Source organism: Dreissena polymorpha, chromosome 3 (assembly GCF_020536995.1).
Source record: "Dreissena polymorpha isolate Duluth1 chromosome 3, UMN_Dpol_1.0, whole genome shotgun sequence".
In the NCBI taxonomy this organism is placed as follows: Eukaryota; Metazoa; Mollusca; class Bivalvia; order Myida; family Dreissenidae; genus Dreissena; species Dreissena polymorpha.
The window spans coordinates 59,316,515-59,335,290 of NC_068357.1; the positions used below are offsets into that span (position 1 = coordinate 59,316,515).

At 32.7% G+C, this 18,776-nt stretch overlaps 2 protein-coding genes and 1 long non-coding RNA gene across 9 annotated transcripts in view; all 3 read left to right on the plus strand.

The window, feature by feature from the left end:
• Positions 1 to 5,042, plus strand: part of LOC127874353 (transient receptor potential cation channel subfamily M member 2-like) — a 34,441-nt gene extending 29,399 nt beyond the window's left edge. For 6 of the 7 annotated variants that reach the window (XM_052418610.1, XM_052418609.1, XM_052418607.1 and 3 more), the window contains 4 exons: positions 663 to 837; positions 2,143 to 2,294; positions 3,717 to 3,870; positions 4,624 to 5,042. In XM_052418610.1, coding sequence (XP_052274570.1) covers positions 663 to 837; positions 2,143 to 2,294; positions 3,717 to 3,870; positions 4,624 to 4,811 — 669 coding nt within the window. In that variant the 3' untranslated portion in view covers positions 4,812 to 5,042. Of the gene's footprint in view, positions 1 to 662; positions 838 to 2,142; positions 2,295 to 3,716; positions 3,893 to 4,623 lie in introns of all 7 variants that reach the window. The other variant, XM_052418613.1, reaches the window with a different exon arrangement.
• A 6,166-nt stretch (positions 5,043 to 11,208) lies between these two features.
• On the plus strand, positions 11,209 to 14,974 carry LOC127872259 (transient receptor potential cation channel subfamily M member-like 2). The gene is made up of 7 exons (XM_052415590.1): positions 11,209 to 11,390; positions 12,870 to 12,978; positions 13,215 to 13,343; positions 13,442 to 13,696; positions 14,111 to 14,285; positions 14,489 to 14,645; positions 14,764 to 14,974. Exons 1-7 carry the CDS (start codon positions 11,356 to 11,358, stop codon positions 14,972 to 14,974), a joined length of 1,071 nt encoding a protein of 356 aa, XP_052271550.1. The 5' UTR covers positions 11,209 to 11,355.
• Positions 14,975 to 16,267: 1,293 nt separating this feature from the next.
• Positions 16,268 to 18,210, plus strand: LOC127873578 (uncharacterized). The gene is made up of 3 exons (XR_008046261.1): positions 16,268 to 16,365; positions 17,359 to 17,422; positions 17,638 to 18,210. It is a non-coding gene; the product is annotated as an uncharacterized LOC127873578 (long non-coding RNA).
• The last annotated feature ends 566 nt before the right edge of the window (positions 18,211 to 18,776 follow it).

An 18,776-nucleotide genomic window follows, 5' to 3' on the forward strand; every position in this document is an offset into this window, starting at 1 on the left:
TTATTTCTTTGTTAAAAAGGTTTACTGAATTTTCTCATTTACAATAATAGAAGACTTGGGAAGGAAGTGCATTCTACACACTCCTTTTTATATGTATGAGGTTATTTTTATGTGTTTATGTTTCTTGTGCAAAGCATAATAATACATAATACAAAACATGAGTATAGAATGTATTGTTATGTAACTTCATATATAAATGTTTGTCATAGAGAAGATTCATGAAGTATAACCCTAGTAATAAACATTCCGCCCATCTTGGATCAAAACGGTACCATGTGACATTGAAATTAGAAACCACATTGTACTTTTATGCTACTATTGGGCGATATGGTGTTCTTTGGGGGACATGATTCTTTTTCAGTGACAGTACATGCGTATTTGTTTTTTAGTTTCATACTTTATATAACTAATATAAGTATTAGTATTTTTAGTTATATTGAATTAAAACGAAATGATGGTGTACGGTGATTATTCCTTACTAGCACAACATATTGCCCTACATAAACAATAATGTGTACGTTAAGTACAGTGATTATTTGTACCAATTAAGATTGAATTGCTTCAAAAACATAATTGCCTTCCTCGTTTGATGTAGGTTAAACGCATGTATGACTCTTTTTTACATCTTCGATTACAACTTATTATTTTGTAACCATTCGCAGTTTGTACCATTGGACAAGGGTACGGGAAACGTGCTTCCGATGATGAAGTCGACTTGGGGTTTCAAACAGCCGGGCCTCTTCATAACAGTCGCAGGAAGTGAATCGGACTTTCATATGGAAACACGACTTTATGACACCGTAAAATGTGATCTCATGAAGACAGCTATTAGAACAGGTAGGATTGCAAAAGTCATTTGAAAATATTGATTATATATTGATGCTCGTTGATCATAATTCGACCTATAGTATAATGATGGGTAATATTTGCAATATTAACGAAATATTTTGATATTGGTCTATAAAATCTTTAAATTGAGTTTGATTATTATGTCTTAGCAGTCTCATAAACAACCCAGCAATGTAATATGGATCTTTTACACCCATTATTGCTGCTTCTTCCTGTATTTGAACGATGATGATCTGACATACTACCTATATGATGCTAAATTCTTAAATTTTGTTTCTTAAAAGAAGGGGTGTAGTTGACACTTGTTTGTAACATGATTTCATCGTTCCTAAAAAAGTTGTAACTCAGTTGCTCTCGTCTGCTTCCTACCATTGAGTAATTAAATGGTAATCAAATTGAATGCGTTTAAATTCGCTCTTATTATTGTTTAATTTAAGTTGCAATGGTGTGCGGTTAAATGTTATTTACACTTATATGTATTATGAATATTGCTAAGTGGGAGGTTAAGCGCTTTAGAGCGCTTCGCATGGACCATTCCAAGGCGGTGACACCAGTTTTCTATGTGTGTATGTTGTTTGGTTTTGTGCTGTTTCATACTGTTTTGGCCATTGGTCACTTGCCTTAAATAACGGATCAACGAATTGAATATAATGAGAATGCAATACTGCTCCAGCAGCTGGAGTTTCACTTCTTGATAATAAACTTCTTTTCTTTTTTTATTATAAAAAAGATACTACCATTGACCTTACAGCTTACATGTACTATCATCGTGTACGTATACATAACATTTCATAACACATAGTTCATTATTGAGTAGTCTTTATTTTAATTCTTATTTTTTTTGTTTATTTAAATAAATTTACCAACGCCCCAAAACAATCAAACATGAACTATAAGATTGCTTAATGCTTAAAATATGAGCAAGTAAAATAAATAATATTTTAACGATGCATGCAAATCTTGGGAATGCAAACAATGTGCGTGTTTTAAATGGCTTAAATACAAGAATACAAGTAGTTGAAATTGACACATGATCTTAGACCGGATATCGAAGTTGACGACGGATAAATTGATCAGAAAAGTCTTTCTTTAACACTTGACGTTTTCCAAAGCCAATAACGACCTCGACGGCAGAGAGTGTACAATTATTTGCATTTTCATCAAACTGTCAAGCTTAATGAGCATATTTTGATTACATTTGCCTTAAAGTTTGTATTCCTATTCATTTTTTTGCAAACGTTTGTTTCATGAAAAGACTAAAATAGCATTTTTAATATTTCTGATTGTTTACAGGGGCTTGTTTTTTAACGAGCGGTACTAATTCTGGCGTCGCGAAACTTGTCGGGAAAAAATTGGAAAATAGCACTGTATCGAAAAATGTCCAGGTGGTCGGAATCATAGCCATGGATCGCATACACAAAATGGATTCATCAACAGAAAATAATGTAAATGTATATGAGTTGTGTTATACAACAGTGTAATGACCATATAACAACGTGTTTTACTGTTAAATTTACCTTAACATCACCGTAATGATTAAACAAGTCATTATTTTGCTTAAACATTTTATTTTCTTCATTATCCCCACGCTTTTTGAAAAGCATTGGGATAATGTGGTTATCTCCGCCGTCCGTCCGTCCGTCCGTCTGTCGGTCTGTCTGTCCGTCTGTCTGTCCGTCCTGGCCACTATCTCCTCCTACACTATAAGCACTAGAACCTTGAAACTTACACACATGGTAGCTATGAGCATATGTGCGACCCTGCACTATTTGGAATTTTGATCTGACCCCTGTGTCAAAAGTTATGGGGGTTGGGGCGGGGCCGGGTCAGAGATTTTCGCTCATTTTTTATGTTATTTTACTTTAACTTCTTCATTTTTTGCACCGATTTACTTCAAATTGATACTGAACCTCTTTAATGACAATACAAGCAATCTCAACTATGCATGGCCCCATTACAAACCCTGGGGCGCCCCGCCAACATAGACCACACCCACCCAAAATTGCCTTTTACTATAATTTCTTCATTTGTACACCGATTCACTTCAAATTGATACTAAAATTATCTTATGACAATACGGTCAATCTCAACTATGCATGACAATACGGTCAATCTCAACTATGCATGGCCCCCATTACCAACCCCGAGGCGCCCCATCCACATAGGCCACACCCACCCAAAATTTCCGTTTACTATAACTTCTTCATTTCTACACCGATTCACTTCTAATTGATATTTAACTTCTCTCATGACAATACGGTCAATCTCAACTATGCATGGCCTAATTACCAACCCTGGGGCGCCCCGCAAAAATAGGCCACACCCACACAAAATTGCCTTTTTACTATAATTTCTTCATTTCTACACCGATTCACTTCTAATTGATACTGAACTATTCTTATGACAATACGGTCAATCTCGACTATGCATAGCCCCATTACCAACCCTGGGGCGCCCCGCTCACATAGGTCACACCCACCCTAAATTGCCTTTTACTTAACTTCTTCATTTCTACACCGATTCACTTCTAATTGATACTGAACTTCTCTTATAACAATATGGTCAATCTCAATTATGCATGCATTGTCTCATTACCAACCCTGGGGCGCCCCTGGGTCAAACATGTGGCCTGGGGATACGCGTCGGCCTCCGCCGCGTCATTTCTAGTTGAATTAGTGATTGGTTCACTTCTCGGTTTATATTTATGACACTGTTTTGATGTATTCAAAACAAAATATATTATTATATTAGTAATACGACGTTATATTCGGACGAATAATCAGTAATGTCTACGGAAACATATGTCAAACTGTAACTTTTATATAACTGCGTTAACGACTATTGTGACCCAACTGATTATATTTCAGAGCGAAGATTCAAGGAGTGAGAATGCGGAAGATGTTTTTTTCCCGTCTAAATACTCGAAGCTTCTCGACCCAAATCACTCTCACTTCATCGTTGTGGACGACGCTGAACAACGGTCGGAACTAGAGAGGAAAATTTCTTACGACGAAAACAAAAGTAATGGACCATGATTACTCATGTGAGGCGCTTTATCCGTTAATATTTGTTTATTCTTTATCCAATAAATTCAGCCAATGGGCATTCTTCATATGTACGCCGTGACCGTCCAATATATTCCGGTATTGGATCCAAAGAGTCTGTAATTTTTCCATATTGGACAGTTGAGTACAATTGCACTTAGCAATCGTTTTATAACGATAAAATCGGTCTACGAGAACAAGTATCCGAATGTACAATAATCGATTCACACAGGCGTTTGTCTTGAAAATAGGATAAATGCAATTAAAGCGTCTGTTTTCTTGGAGGCGTTGTAATTGATATTTAGATTGTATGTCTTAAATAAAGGACAACGGACAAAGATTATCAGTAGCATGATTGCTTGGACCCAGTATGCTAAGTAAACTGCAATTGCTAATCACACATTTCTCATGAATATATTGAATAAGTTCCACAGGTTATCGTGCTGCAAATAACGATTATACATGCGTATTGCAGCATTAAATTTAAAAAAAGAGCTTAAGAAAGGGATGTTGAATAAAAAGCTTTTAATACGTTTAAACTGTACAATATGTGTTTTATTTGGACTCACACACAGTTTGAAGTCATATTGGACACGCCTTAATATGACTTCAGACTGTGTGATCGTCCATAGTATATAAATATCTCCGTATTGTACAGTTAAACGTCTAATGACCTATAATTATTGATTAATTATAAATAATAATAATAAATTATATTTCTTATTTTCAGCTCAAATACCAACCGTCCAGATAGTACTAGGCGGTGGATACGAAACTCTGGAGGCCGTCTATCACGCGTTACAAACGAATACACCAACTGTGGTTGTAAAGGGCTCAACAGGAATTGCGTGTATTCTTGCATATGCCCACATGAATGCCGACAAAACAGAACATAGGCATGAGCATAATCATATTTAATCTCATGACACTTATATTGTTTAGTTCAAGCGATAAACACCCCTGAGATAAAAAAATGTGTACAGTTTGGATTGTCCATGTCATTCCTTACATATTTCCGTCAGCCTTGTTGAGTCCATCAGTTCATTTTCGCGCAATGTATATTGCGCGAGCCTAAGCAAGTTCTGCGACTAGCAGCGTGTAATTCTACATTTATTGTATCTCTATGTGAAATGATGAACATGAATATTTTTATTCAGTTTATTTTGTCTGACATTTACATAATTTTACATTTTTACGACGAAACGGCGTACACTTGTCGAACATTACTAAACAACTTATTTGCTGCAATTCAGTTGAAATCCAACTAAAATAATGATTCTTCAGCATTGTTTATTAATCACCCGAATATCTTGTTGCAGACGATGGAGACTAAAATAATGATTCTTCAGCATTGTTTATTAATCAACCGAATATCTTGTTGCAGACGATGTTCCAATATAAGCGAAAATATGGCCTTTTGTTAGTTAAACAACCATAGTTTTCAGAATTGTGCCACGTGCATTAAAGAATATCTATTGCTACAAGACAAAGCAACATTATATTGATAATTTAAAGGCGGGAACTTGATATGTTGGTACATAATCATCGCATTGACCTTTTGTAGCTAATATATACATTGGTGAACTTTTACAGTAAAAATATTTACTTAAACAGTATTTTGGAAAACATCTACAAACTCCAATCATTTATAAACAAATTTATCTTGATAATTTGGTGCCGTAAATTTCGATATTATCATAATAATATTGCATCCACAACATACACTTACGATGTTTTTCTGTATAGCCATTCTCTTATATTAGGTAAGCATAAGCTTCAATGCTCTTCGCGAATAACATTTACTTTTGTATTGAATGTTGAGCAGTAAAATGCGACATATGGGTCCCTCAGTGGAAAAAGATGTGCGCGAGAAGTTAAAACGTAAATTTCAATCAAAAGATATTGAGAAACACGTGGAAAAAATCAGGAAATGCCTGGAGAAGTCTGACCTTATATCTGTGTATGCACTGGATTCGAAGGATGGGATTGAAAAAAACATTTTGGAGGCTATACTAAAAGGTATAATTTTCGTAGAGAGTGTTCGTTTAAATTTCCCACCCATTAACATCCACAAATGATTATTTAAAGCATAATTCTCTCTCTTTTCCTCCCATCTCTTTCTGTCTGTCTGTTTGTCGGTTTGTTTTTTATCTATCTGTCTGTCTGTCTATCTGCCTGTCTGTTTGTCTGTCTGTCGTCTTGGTGTGTCGGTCTATCTGTCTGTCTGACTGTCTCTCTATCTCTCTTTCCCTCTCAATTTCCCTCTTTTAATTATACTTAATCATGCAATTCGTTTTAGGGTATACCAAATATATTTATACAAATAGATAGGTAAGTTATATACACTTTATGAACAATTACAGACTTTCAGGTTTGCTTATGTTCCATTCATGTTAATTTTTGTTTTACAGCTAATAATGACGACGTTGTGGCAATGCTAAGAATGACCATGGCTTTAAAAAGAAGCGATGTAGCCAAAACATGTATTTTTATTGAAGAGAACCCAATGAAGGTAATGAGTAAAGACTTACATTTATGCGTTACACGAGATGATAAGGAATCAGTCGAATGTTTACCTTAGATTACAGGGTAATTTAACAATACTGGGTTTGATAACAATAGTGTAACGTAAGCTTACATTGGGCGCACATGTAATTTAAAAACAAAAACTCTATAATATATATTATGTTACGTGATTCGTTTGTCAATTTCTTTCAGATGGAATATCTCGAACAGTGTATGATAGAAGCCATATCCCTTGACCTTGTTGAATTCGTCAAATTATTTTTAGACAACGGGGTGAACTTCAAAACGTTTCTCTCCAAAGAACTTCTTCTCCGTCTCTATCAAAATGTATGTATTAGACTAAAGCTTTCATCATGTTAATTGCATGCGTAAACTTCTCATTTTAATTGTATGTGTACATGATATTAATTTCGGTGATGAACGATATATATTTTTTTTAAAGTTCGATGTGCAAAAACATAACGTCTTCGAAAGCGGAAATAATTTGATTGCTATTTTATTTTATTTAAGATTCCTAAAACCAGCCTGTTAGGGTCATTGCTTGAGAAAGCAAAGAACAGTAAATGCAAGGTAAGTCGTTTTGTTATTTTAAGTTATTTTAGTTTGCAAATAACGAATACAAATAAATTTGATAAGTAAGAAATGATAATATCCGATTAATAGATTTGGCAGAGAATCAAATTAATCAGTGATCTAAAGTTGGTAAGTTGCATGAACATGCTGTCATATGCAAAGTGTAAATGGGTGGTAACTAAAATACAAGATTAAAACCCCCCTCCTTACCAATATTAAATGTCAGATATGTGATATATATATATATATATATATATATATATATATATATATATATATATATATATATATATAACATTGAAAATATATTCTAAAAGAAAACATTATGCAATTGTATAATTCGGACTACCCAATGATACAGCATGTCATAATTGCGGCCAGTATTACACAACTACAACTTACACAAAAACTTACTGTTAACCCAAACACAATAAAATAAGACATATGCGTGATCATTCGACTATAGTCATTTTAGTTTAGAATCTATCCTCTATTTTATGTATGCAAATATATGTTTTTGAACATATCAAATCGCTCTATTTCGCATAGGCAATTAAACTATCTATGATAAAAATATGTGGTCTTTTGTAACAATTTTATTTAGAAAACTTAAAAAAATTATTCCGTTAGTTTATAAAGTTGAGTTGTTCCTCATGCCAGTTGACAATAAAAGCATGCGATTGTTAAAGAAATAAAGAAGTATATGGGAACCACTACTTGTAAAGTTTAACACGTATTGTATTTTAAATCGCTTGCAGCTACATTTGTTCAAGAATACTTCTATAGATAATTGCCAAAGCAAATCAAATTAAAAACATTTCTTGTTTTGACTACAACAAAGTTACATCTTACAAGTACGATTCCTGTCCGTAGAAGTGCGCATCTACATGGCTTCTGTTCATGCATGTTGCATGTCAATAAAACAATTGCAACTAATTCGGGAATAGTTATTATAGGAGTCACATACTGTAGTATGAAAACAACCAGAAGGTCACCCTAGGCCAGGTTGTATTACAATAAATGATTTTTTTTACTAGGTCCTACTATGGACACGAACAAATGTTGATCCTTAATTTGATGGTGAATGAATCAAAGTCGATGCTGTTTAAAATGTATGACTTTTTATTGTATTCAATATTATGAGCTAGTGTTTGGCCCTATCTGATCCATAGTCAATCTGAGACACAATATTGTAAAGATTAAAATGCTGACCAAGTTTCGTTATGACTGAAACATAACATGGTCCATAAAGTATTAACACGCTCGTTTCTCTATAATAGATCCTCTTTAAATACCAATGGAACATAAATAAACGAGTCATACTAAAATCCAAATTGAGTTTTACATGTGGATTACACGGACTGCATATAAGTGTGCAACGGTAAGAAGATTTATTTTGCTCGGCTTGGATCGGGTATCATTTATTGGGTCGGGTATTTTAAGTCTGTTTTGGTAATCATATAAAAACATATACATCAATGTTAAATTTATTAATACTTATAAATCAACCTGATAATATAACAAACAATAACATTGGGGATGAACAACTGATATCTATAAAGGCAAGAAAATAAAAGCTGTGAATGGATTATAGCTGTTCACGTTTAGGGGATCTAATCATTATAACTTGCCCTAAATGAATGCTAAAAGAGTTTGCCTTTTCTATACTATTGGTTTTTACATTAGTTTACAATATTTAGCATCTGTAATTTGTCTTTTTTTTTAATTCTATGCTATGTAACAATTCAACGCTGATTATTGTACACGGTAAATAAAATCGTTACACCGACGTTCATAAAATCATCTTTTGTTACAAAACTCATTATCAAATTCAAAGTTAAAATGAAAGCAGGTGATATGTTATTAACTTTTCTTTCATTAATGCATTGGTAATAATATCTTAATATTACCATAATTCGAAACAATGAATAATAAATACCTTCAATTGGATGGTGTGCTATATAAAATCAATACTATATGCCCGCCATTTGTTTTTCGACAGGATGTTGTCTTTGGGTTTCCAGCGTAAAGTCAACAGCAAATAAATAGTTCAAATAAATAGTGTTTTAAATAACATTCGAGTAAACGACATTTCTAGAAATAAAATCCGTTTGAATTTATTGAAACCACATGTACATTGCTCAATTTGCTGCGTATTATAAACAGATAGTTACATCACTGAATCAGAATGTGCTGTTTACAGTAGAAAATGCATTTAAACGCAAACAAATTTCAACAAAATATAGTGACACTATATAAGCCTTTAACAATATATAAGAATATAAAATACTGTTGCATACACATATTCAACAGTCTTTTAAAATATCCGATCTGATAAGAATGTTCAAAGGAGGAACCACACTCGATTTAATTTTATTGGAACTGAAAATTCAGTTATTTTCCGATACCCTTTAAATATCAAAGTGAATTTTGTAAACAAAACATTCTGGTAATTATTTACCAAGATTAAATGGAGTCTGATTACGTTTCTGAAGTTAACTTTTTATTTTATATGTAGAAAGACTTGTCCCTTGAACACGTGAGAATGCTCGTACAGAAGCTGATGGGTGATACTTTTGAAATCAACTTGAAGACTTATCGTGACCAAATTGACGGAAGTATTAACCCATATTAAATTCCCAATTAATGAATGTCCTTATAATGTCAAAACAATATGGTAAAATACTGCATGATTTAAAATTAACGTTTAGTGTCGTTTATAAATTCTTTAGTGCTTTCATCTCATTATCTTTATAAAAAAATTATGTAATGAAGCTTTTCTACAGAAAGACAGGGTTGAATGCGGCTTGTTTTTTTTTTCATTGTATTACTATAGTCTTTTCGTAATTGGAAATTTAATGTTATTGATTTCTGATATAAGCAGCACATGTAATTAATATTCAATTATGGCATCATGTATAACACAAATAATTATATTTTCGAACATATTTAAATGTTCATTAATTGCTTTTATTAGTGTTGTTTTTTAATGATATAAATGCGTTATTTTGTTAATCTATGTGTTTGGATTACTGACGTTCAGCTATAATTGTTTTAAGAAATAATGATGAAAAATCCGTCTCAGGATTTGTTTATCTGGTCAATACTCACGGTCCACCAAGACATGGCAAAGACATTTTGGATCAAGGGCAAGGTACGAGTATTTACTCTATAAAAAGCAATTAACATGAAATGCTTTTTTTATCGAGATTGACAATACTCCAATCGCAACGTGTTTTCATAGGCTTTATGCTGTTGAAAGAACTGCTCATGAAAACCCTATACCTTTTGTACAGGATGCCCTATCAAGCGCTCTGGTTGCGTACACATTGCTGAAAAGTTTGAAGAGCAAAACAGAAAACACAAACACAAAGTTGGCCAACACAATAGATGAATGTCTCAAGTACGGTTATTGTCTGTGCTTTTAAGTAACATAAATGCTCAAAATGAACGAATATTTCGCAATATATTGCTGAAAATAAAGTTATCTTATGAACAATCAGTGTTCTTATAGCAATAGCCGATATTTAAACGGTAGGTGTGGTATGGTAACGAGAAACAACATGATCATTATCATCATCTTTTGGCAAAATATTATGTTTAATTTCCTGAACGATATCTATTTATACGACACATGAACACTTATATGGTACATAAACATGTGTTGAATATATTGCGCAACAAAAAACGAAACGAGCATGTTTTATCTCGTTAAGCTATGTTACCATACCACATCTAGCTTTAAAATTTCGGCTATTGCTATAAGAACACAGATTTTGCATGGGTTATTTTTTTTAAAGCAATATATTGCGAAAATTTCGTTGATTTTGAGTGTTTAGGGTGTTGTAATTGTTTTCCGTCAATAAAAACCACAATATGCAATTTGTTATATATTGCAGTTTTGTTATTAATCCTTAACTTAGTGAATCCTTTTGATATAACAACGTTCTTCCAATAATACGCATGAATTTGTTTGATCTCGAAATACTGTTTTGTATTTAAAATGCAATGACTGTCACTATGTTTGCAAATATATTTCTGGAGAAATAAATCCCTACAAGCTTAGCTAACATTCCACTTCTTTTAACATAAGATGTATGTAAATTATTTTTTAACACATTATTGAATGTTAAGTAATAGGTTGAAACCAATTTGATATAATCCGTCTTTAGTGAATGGTCTGAATTATCCGTGGGAGTGCTCAGCGATTGTAACGCCAACGACGAGCAGAAAACTCGAGAGCTACTAGTACGTGAGGTGTCTATCTGGGGTGACACATCGTGCTTTTTAATTGCTGTGAATTCGGTTAACAAAGAATTTATAGCGGAAAAAGCGTGCCAGACACTTCTCAACAATATCTGGAATGGAGGATTGGCCAATGAAAATAGTTTTTTCAGGGTATGGGTTTTATTTAAAATGTGTTGTGTCTGTCTTGACTAATTTCAATGAAATACTTCAACTATTGAAATATTTGGTTCTAAATTTTAAAATTTAATTGCGTTTGTTTTAAGATGACAGATTTGTAGTGTTAACACAAATACTTCCTTTATGATATATGTCATGTTACACATGCCTCATTTCCCAAAGATGTAGTCACTAATTTATGTTATCGGATTTGATATAAGTCGTAAATGAACAGTTTGTGTTTGTGATAAATGAAGAGAAAAAACAAACACTTTCTCTTCCGGAACAAGCTTGTCGTTGATGAAAAACATTCTTTTTTAAACAAAAGGTTGTGTATTTGTTATATGTAAATATTCTGCTTGAATCGTTCTAAGTTGAACATGTTGATAGCTGCCAATTATGATACCTTCCGAAATCTTGTACACAAGAGGGAATTTAGTTTATGTTTGTGTTAAGTGTATTTCATCGTTACTCAAAATGTTATTGTTCTCCTGCTTTTGTTCCGATTGTTAATTTGATAAATTAGGCGAAGCATTAACTTCGGCGCACAATTATGCCGGTTTAAGCCCCACATACTTTCATTGACCATTTCGAATTGAAACTAGCTTTCGTAATTGTTTTAATGTTTTAAATTGGGTTTTATTCCACTTGTTTGGTCACTTTTTTTTAAAACAATAGTGTTTTTTTTTGTAATCTATTCACGATAGTTTACTATTTTATTTTTGAAGCTTATTATATTTTCAGCTTCTGAGTTGCATGTTTTGTCCTTTTCTGGCGATCACTGTCTTGAAATACAACATTGATAACAAAAAATATTCCAAAAACGGTAAAGGAAAAATTCATGCAAAGACAGGCGTTGGAAAGGAAAATTCAGTGGAGTTGAATAGACAGAACTTAAAGAAGAGCACGGATGAAGAAAGATCGTTAATGTATGTGTAAGCGCATATATATATGTTTTTTCTTTATTCGCCGTGAAATATACATACTTATTGGAATCGTATTTTCTGGCAAATCTAAATTGGCACACTCAGCATTTTTCTTTAAGGCATAAAATTGACCCGCCAGAAAACAATTTTACAACATGTGTAAATGTCTCGAAATAATGATCGCATATTATTTGATAACAAACTCCGCTTTGCTAAATTTAATAACAACGTAAAACAGTTTGACACGAGTTCACGACCTTTTTATGGCAAATTTAAGTTCACAATACTTCAGACGAGACTGGAAATTCAAATTACACATTATGAAATAAAATGAACACAAAGTTAATATGTTTGAAAATGTGAATGCCTTCATCGCGAAATACGATAATGCAAAGTAAAATGTAATAATGTTTTATGAGTCAGTTTCAAAAAGATCATGGACACAATTTCAACGTATGGGTTAAAATATGAATAAAAGTGTTTGCCTTTGGTTCAATAAGCCTTGTCGAGATCATGTTTAAATGTTTGTTCATGTAACATGTGGTAGAGGGCGGAAACCGTCTGTGGAAATGACAACAGACAAACATCAGATCACCCCAAGAGAGAAGCTGTATCATTTCTTCAAAGCACCAGTGATCATCTGCATGTACAATGTGGTATGCAAATATGTTGTTATACCAGTCTGTTTCATGGTGTATGGAGTAAAACAATTTAATCTTCTGGATTAAAACATTATAGGTTATATGTTTATTATCTACAAACATATCCCTTTATAACGAACTGTATTTTGAACTGTCCGCGATTTTCAACTTAAAGAAATCATTTGAGGATGATCTTTTTTGTGTTTCCGATTGTACGTTGTTATGTTTCTAATCATAATGTTTTCTTTAAGCTGTCTTACATCATCTTCCTAAGCATGTTCGCTTTCCTACTCATATTCAACTTCGGATCGAGTTTATCTCCACTGGATATTGCTCTTATGGTGTGGGTGTTTACCATTTTCACAGAGGAAGTGCGACAGGTTTGTATAGCAATTCAGAATTTAGGATCGTGTGTATTAAAGGTAATTGAATATATTTTTGTTGAAAATTAAATGGCATAAATTGTTTAAACTTTCAGATGGGATCCCCCATCCCCTCAAAAATGTGCTCTAAACTGCATGTTTACATCTCTGATGTTTGGAACAAGCTCGATATCTTTACCATAGTGCTCTTCATAACTGGAATGACAGTTCGTTTCTTGCCGTATGATGGTGCACTTGAGGCTGCTCGCGTGATGCTTGCGTTAAACTTCATATCATTTTGCTTGCGTCTGCTGCACATTTTCTCTGTGCACAAACACCTTGGACCCAAGCTTGTAATGATGCCCAAAATGGTAGGTACTAACGCCCTAACGCTCCAAAGATTATTAAAAGCTGTAGTATATTCAGCTAATAATACTCGTATAGGGTCAAATACGTGTTGCGTTATATCTTTATTATAGATAGGTCATATAACTTAACTAAGATAACTTCAAATGTTAATAATAATAGTAGTTATAATAATAATTATAATAATAACAATAATTATATTAATAGAAGGACCACCAAGAATACAAAGTACAATATATACAATATTTTTTACAGAATATTTCCAATATTGAAGCTCAAAGGAAGTTCATGTTTCTTAAATCTATTGTGTTTTAAAATAATTTCAAAATTAATACACATGCCGTTTAACATGCACTCACATCTTAGAAAATATGAGGTACTTGGTTAGTAATACAAGCATTGATGATCACCATACACAGTTGGAAGACTTGATGTACTTCATCGTGATCCTGTTGGTCTTCGTTGTGTCTTACGCCATTGCCTCGCACTCCATACTGTATCATAACTCCCTTCTGACCTGGAAGACGGTAGTGCAAGTCTTCCGAAAGTCCTACTGGAACATTCATGGAGAGTTATTCATCGACGAAATTGAAGGTGCATCGGAAAAATGTTACATATTATATAACCATTTATACACAATTGTAATATCAAACATTTATTTAAGTTGTTCAAGTTGTTTGAGGCAATAAAACATTAAATTATCTCTTACTTTTCCTAACAACATATGCGCTTGTGGACGTAATATATCAATGGTTTTATTTAAGTGTTGTCTTAAAAAAATATAACTGATCTTACAGGTGACCAAGTGTGCACGTTTGATGAGATGTTGTGGAGCAACGGTACATACCCACGCTGCCCTAGTGATGTGGGCAAGATCATGGGTCCGATCCTAATGGGCGCCTACATAATGGTGGCGAGCGTGCTTCTTCTCAATGTCCTCATTGCCATGTTCACGTATTTTACAATTTTTATTTTGTTCGTAGTCATCAATGACAGACGGTTGTATTGGTGGATAAGATTCATAGCCAATAGGTACATCATTTATTTAAATTACATTATTTCCCCCCTGCAGTTATACCTTCGAGAAAATGCACGCAGAAACATACAAACACTGGTGTTTTCATCGATATTCATTAATCAGCGAGTACGACAGGAGACCTGTTTTATGTCCTCCCTTGATTTTGATGAACCATGTGGCCTTACTATTCAAATATGTGTATATAAGATGTCGCAAAGACGAGAACGATCAACTACGTAACAGAAATTTTAGTAAGTATGTGTAACAATATCTTATATAAGTCGCTTAATTTGTATTACCATCGGACAAAAAAGCATTTGAACAAAATAAGTGTTTTATACCGAATCGTTACCAGTAGATAGGTAAGCAAGTTAAGTTGTTTGTATACAGTTGCTTTATAGTCCTATTCTTAACCATGATTTAATTGATATAAAATGTACCGTAATATTTATGTTCTTCCATTGTATATATTTACGAAATAAAAAGTATTAAGCCCAATGTCAGGGATTAGTCTCGTTAATGTCTCTTTTTTCTGTTTGCGTCTTGTTGATTTGATATAAAATATAAAATGCGGGCATTGTTTTGACGTCATGAAATGTTTGATGCGAAATTCTTCGTTGAGACATGCATACGTTTACGCAATCGGTGTGTGTGTGTGTGTGTTTGGGGCGGGGGTGAATTGTTTTCGCTGGATTACCGATTTTTTTTCCGATTGTTATATAGAAAACATATAATTTATGTTTATGTGATTTCATCCTACGAGTTGATGTAAGGTTTAGACGCTGACGTTATTTGTCCTACAAATTACAATACAAATATAATCATAAAAGTGAACATTATCTAAAATAAAAATATTTAAACATCGTTTATAAAAGCTATCCCTATAAAACCACAAAGAAAACAACAAATAAGACATATAAAATATGTATTTAGTGTTTCATTCACAATTTCATTTAGAATCAGCACCTACTCATAATTTGTCATCATGGCATTTCAAGGCATCCGTAATATATATGGCAACCTGTTGAATGACTATGGTACTTAACAAAGTAGGCATGCTTTTTTAGATTTCACTAAGTTAGTCCAGATGGACTGAACACAATTGTTTTTGAGAAGATCTATATAGATTGACTAAATTAGAAGAAATTACTATTGCGTTAGCTCACCTATATATAATGTCCCATATTTCATATGAATTTAAAGTGATTGGAAGAAGTAATGAGATAAAGATAGAGATTTGTTTTGTAAAACTAAGCATCATTTATCTATTTTTTTATATTTTCTATATATGAGCAAGACATGCAAATGTTATCGATGTAAGACAAGTAGTTGTTAATGTAATTTTCTTGATAAATCGACATATAGCCTGACCTTGACAAATGTAAGCATACTTAACATAAAATAATAATCTAACTGACAATACGATATACCTGAACTGATTCGAATTGGAAATAACATTCTTCTGATTGAATAAGATTTGTTACTGAAGAGTATCCGCACGTTATATGTTCTAATTGTTTCAGACCAAAAGTTTGAAAACGATTTGGAGAATCAGAATATGAGATTTGAGAAAATTGTTGCGGTTGCTTACCATCTGAAGCGAGAGCGAAGAACGTTAGAGAACATTGATTGTAAAGTCGACAGTTCACAGGAGATGTAAGTTTTATTACAATGAAAAGGAGACACAGCTATGCTCGGGTCTAATAGTTTTGTAATAAGAATATGTTTTTTGAAAGAAGTTTACTAATGTGCTATAATGAATGCTTTGTTTCTTATATGTACTTCCACATTACAGTGATAAACTAATGTACATTTGAGATACATACACGTCGTACATTTTGGCTGGCATTTGTGGAGAATCTATATCTCTAGTTATATTTTTTATAAAGTCTAATTATATTTCGAAAAGCTATATCAACCTGATTGACATTATTGTGTATTAAAATCATAAATCATCAACAAGAAAAGTATTATCAATGACGAAATTGACGAATGTACAATATCAAAAGTCTTAAGAATTTACTTGGGGCGATTGAATGCTGCCAATTGATTAATTCCACTTTATGTCTTTAAACTTACAGACAAAAAGGATGCGTGATGTAAACGACATTTGATTTGTGCTGAAAGCTCATTTCATGTGACTATGTGATTTTAAAATTTATAGAACAATTAAATGTTTCAAGTCGTTTTTTTATTCCCAGGAAAAATATACACTCTTCTTCAATCAGTATCATGATGGGTGTCATTAATTGTAAAAACAATTAAATAGCGTTTACATATTGTTATTATTGAATAATGAATATTTTCTACATGTTCTCAAACCAGAATCAAAGGGTAATTACGCAAGATATAAGTGGGAACAAGTTTATACATATTTTTTCATATAAGGCAAGCTTACCACTTGGACATATTAATATTGCTTTCTTAAATATGAAAGTAGTATCTTGTTTGAACATGGACAGTAATGTGCATGCTTGAAATGTCCAAACAAATGCCCATTCTTGCTTTTTTTATAATGACTAGATGTAGGGATCCTTCATTATGGTTATTAAATGGTCTGTACAATTGCATCATTATTTATATTATATTTGATCGAATCGGATATTTTTTCCACAAATTTTGATTTAATTATTGATTTTATTATTGAAGATTGAGACGTATTGAAGAGCAGCTTCAGCAGTTGCGCTCCGCTCATCTAGAAATGAAACAACAGGTTGGTTGTTCATAAATTTACATTAAACTTAATAACATCATATTCTTGCATGATAGTTCAAACATATGATTTTGGTCTGTTATAAGCATCTGTAAAATACGAGATCATATCAAGTGATGTAAGTGTATTTACGGATTCACGACTATGGGTATATGTTGACTGTTTATCGGATCCATATTTTGCCTAAACATTAGTTTGTAATTTTGATTTAACAGATTGATGAGCAAAGAAGAGCACCAGAGGCTCTGGCTTTCCGTCATGAACCACGTCTGTAACCAAGAGGAGGGTTGTGTTAACGTAAATAGAATGGCGTTAAACTTTAACCGAGTGCTTTTTAACGAAAACATAGTGAATATACATCAGAGCTACACAAACAGTGGACGTTTACGCGAATCTAGACATAAATAATACCAGTAGCTTCCAGTACAGATTATAGGATATGAAAATATTTCCGCACATCACGACCAACTGATTCAGTTGACATAGCAATAAAACCAGATAAATAGTCCATATATAGAAAACCCAAATTATGAAGCGAGTCAATAGAATGTACAGACCTTACATTGTTCTCGTACTTACAATATACCTATTAATGTATTCAGATGAACTCATTTGATTAATAAAGCTGGACATCAAAAGACATATATTAGTAGACCTGCAATACTCCAAGGATTGTTTCGTAGCCCTGTGCAACACAATCCGAGAGAATAGAATAATAAATCCCTGTAATATAAAGTAAACATATTCAAGTCAGTGTGGGTAATTTAAAATGGTGGACACACAGATTCATAACTATACTAAATATACTATAACACTTTGGAAATCGCCTAGTTAAATTATAAAGTATATTTAACTAGCAAGCAAGACAGGGCAGTTATATTCATATTAAATGTTATTATATACTTATCTTAGGAACATCAAATATACATTTAATTCTACTGCTACATTTTTAATGAGCATATGTCTACATGTGTAAGCATTACTGTATATGTTGTATCATATTAACACTAGCTCATACAAAATGCATGTAAAATTTGGCGTTTATGCCTATGTCTATACATGTACGGTATTTGCCTTTTTATACTATTTAACACTTTTGGAAATCTCCTAGTTAAATTATAAAGTATAATTAACTAGCAAGCAAGACAGAGCAGTTATATTCATATTAAATGTTTTATATACTTATCTTAGGAACATCAAATATACATTAAATTCTACTGCTACATTTGAAATGAGCATATGTATACATATCTCTATGTCTATATATGTACGGTATTTGCAGTTGAACACTTTTTAACGCTTTTGGACATCACCTAATTAAATGATATAGTATATTTTGAATAACAAGCAAGAC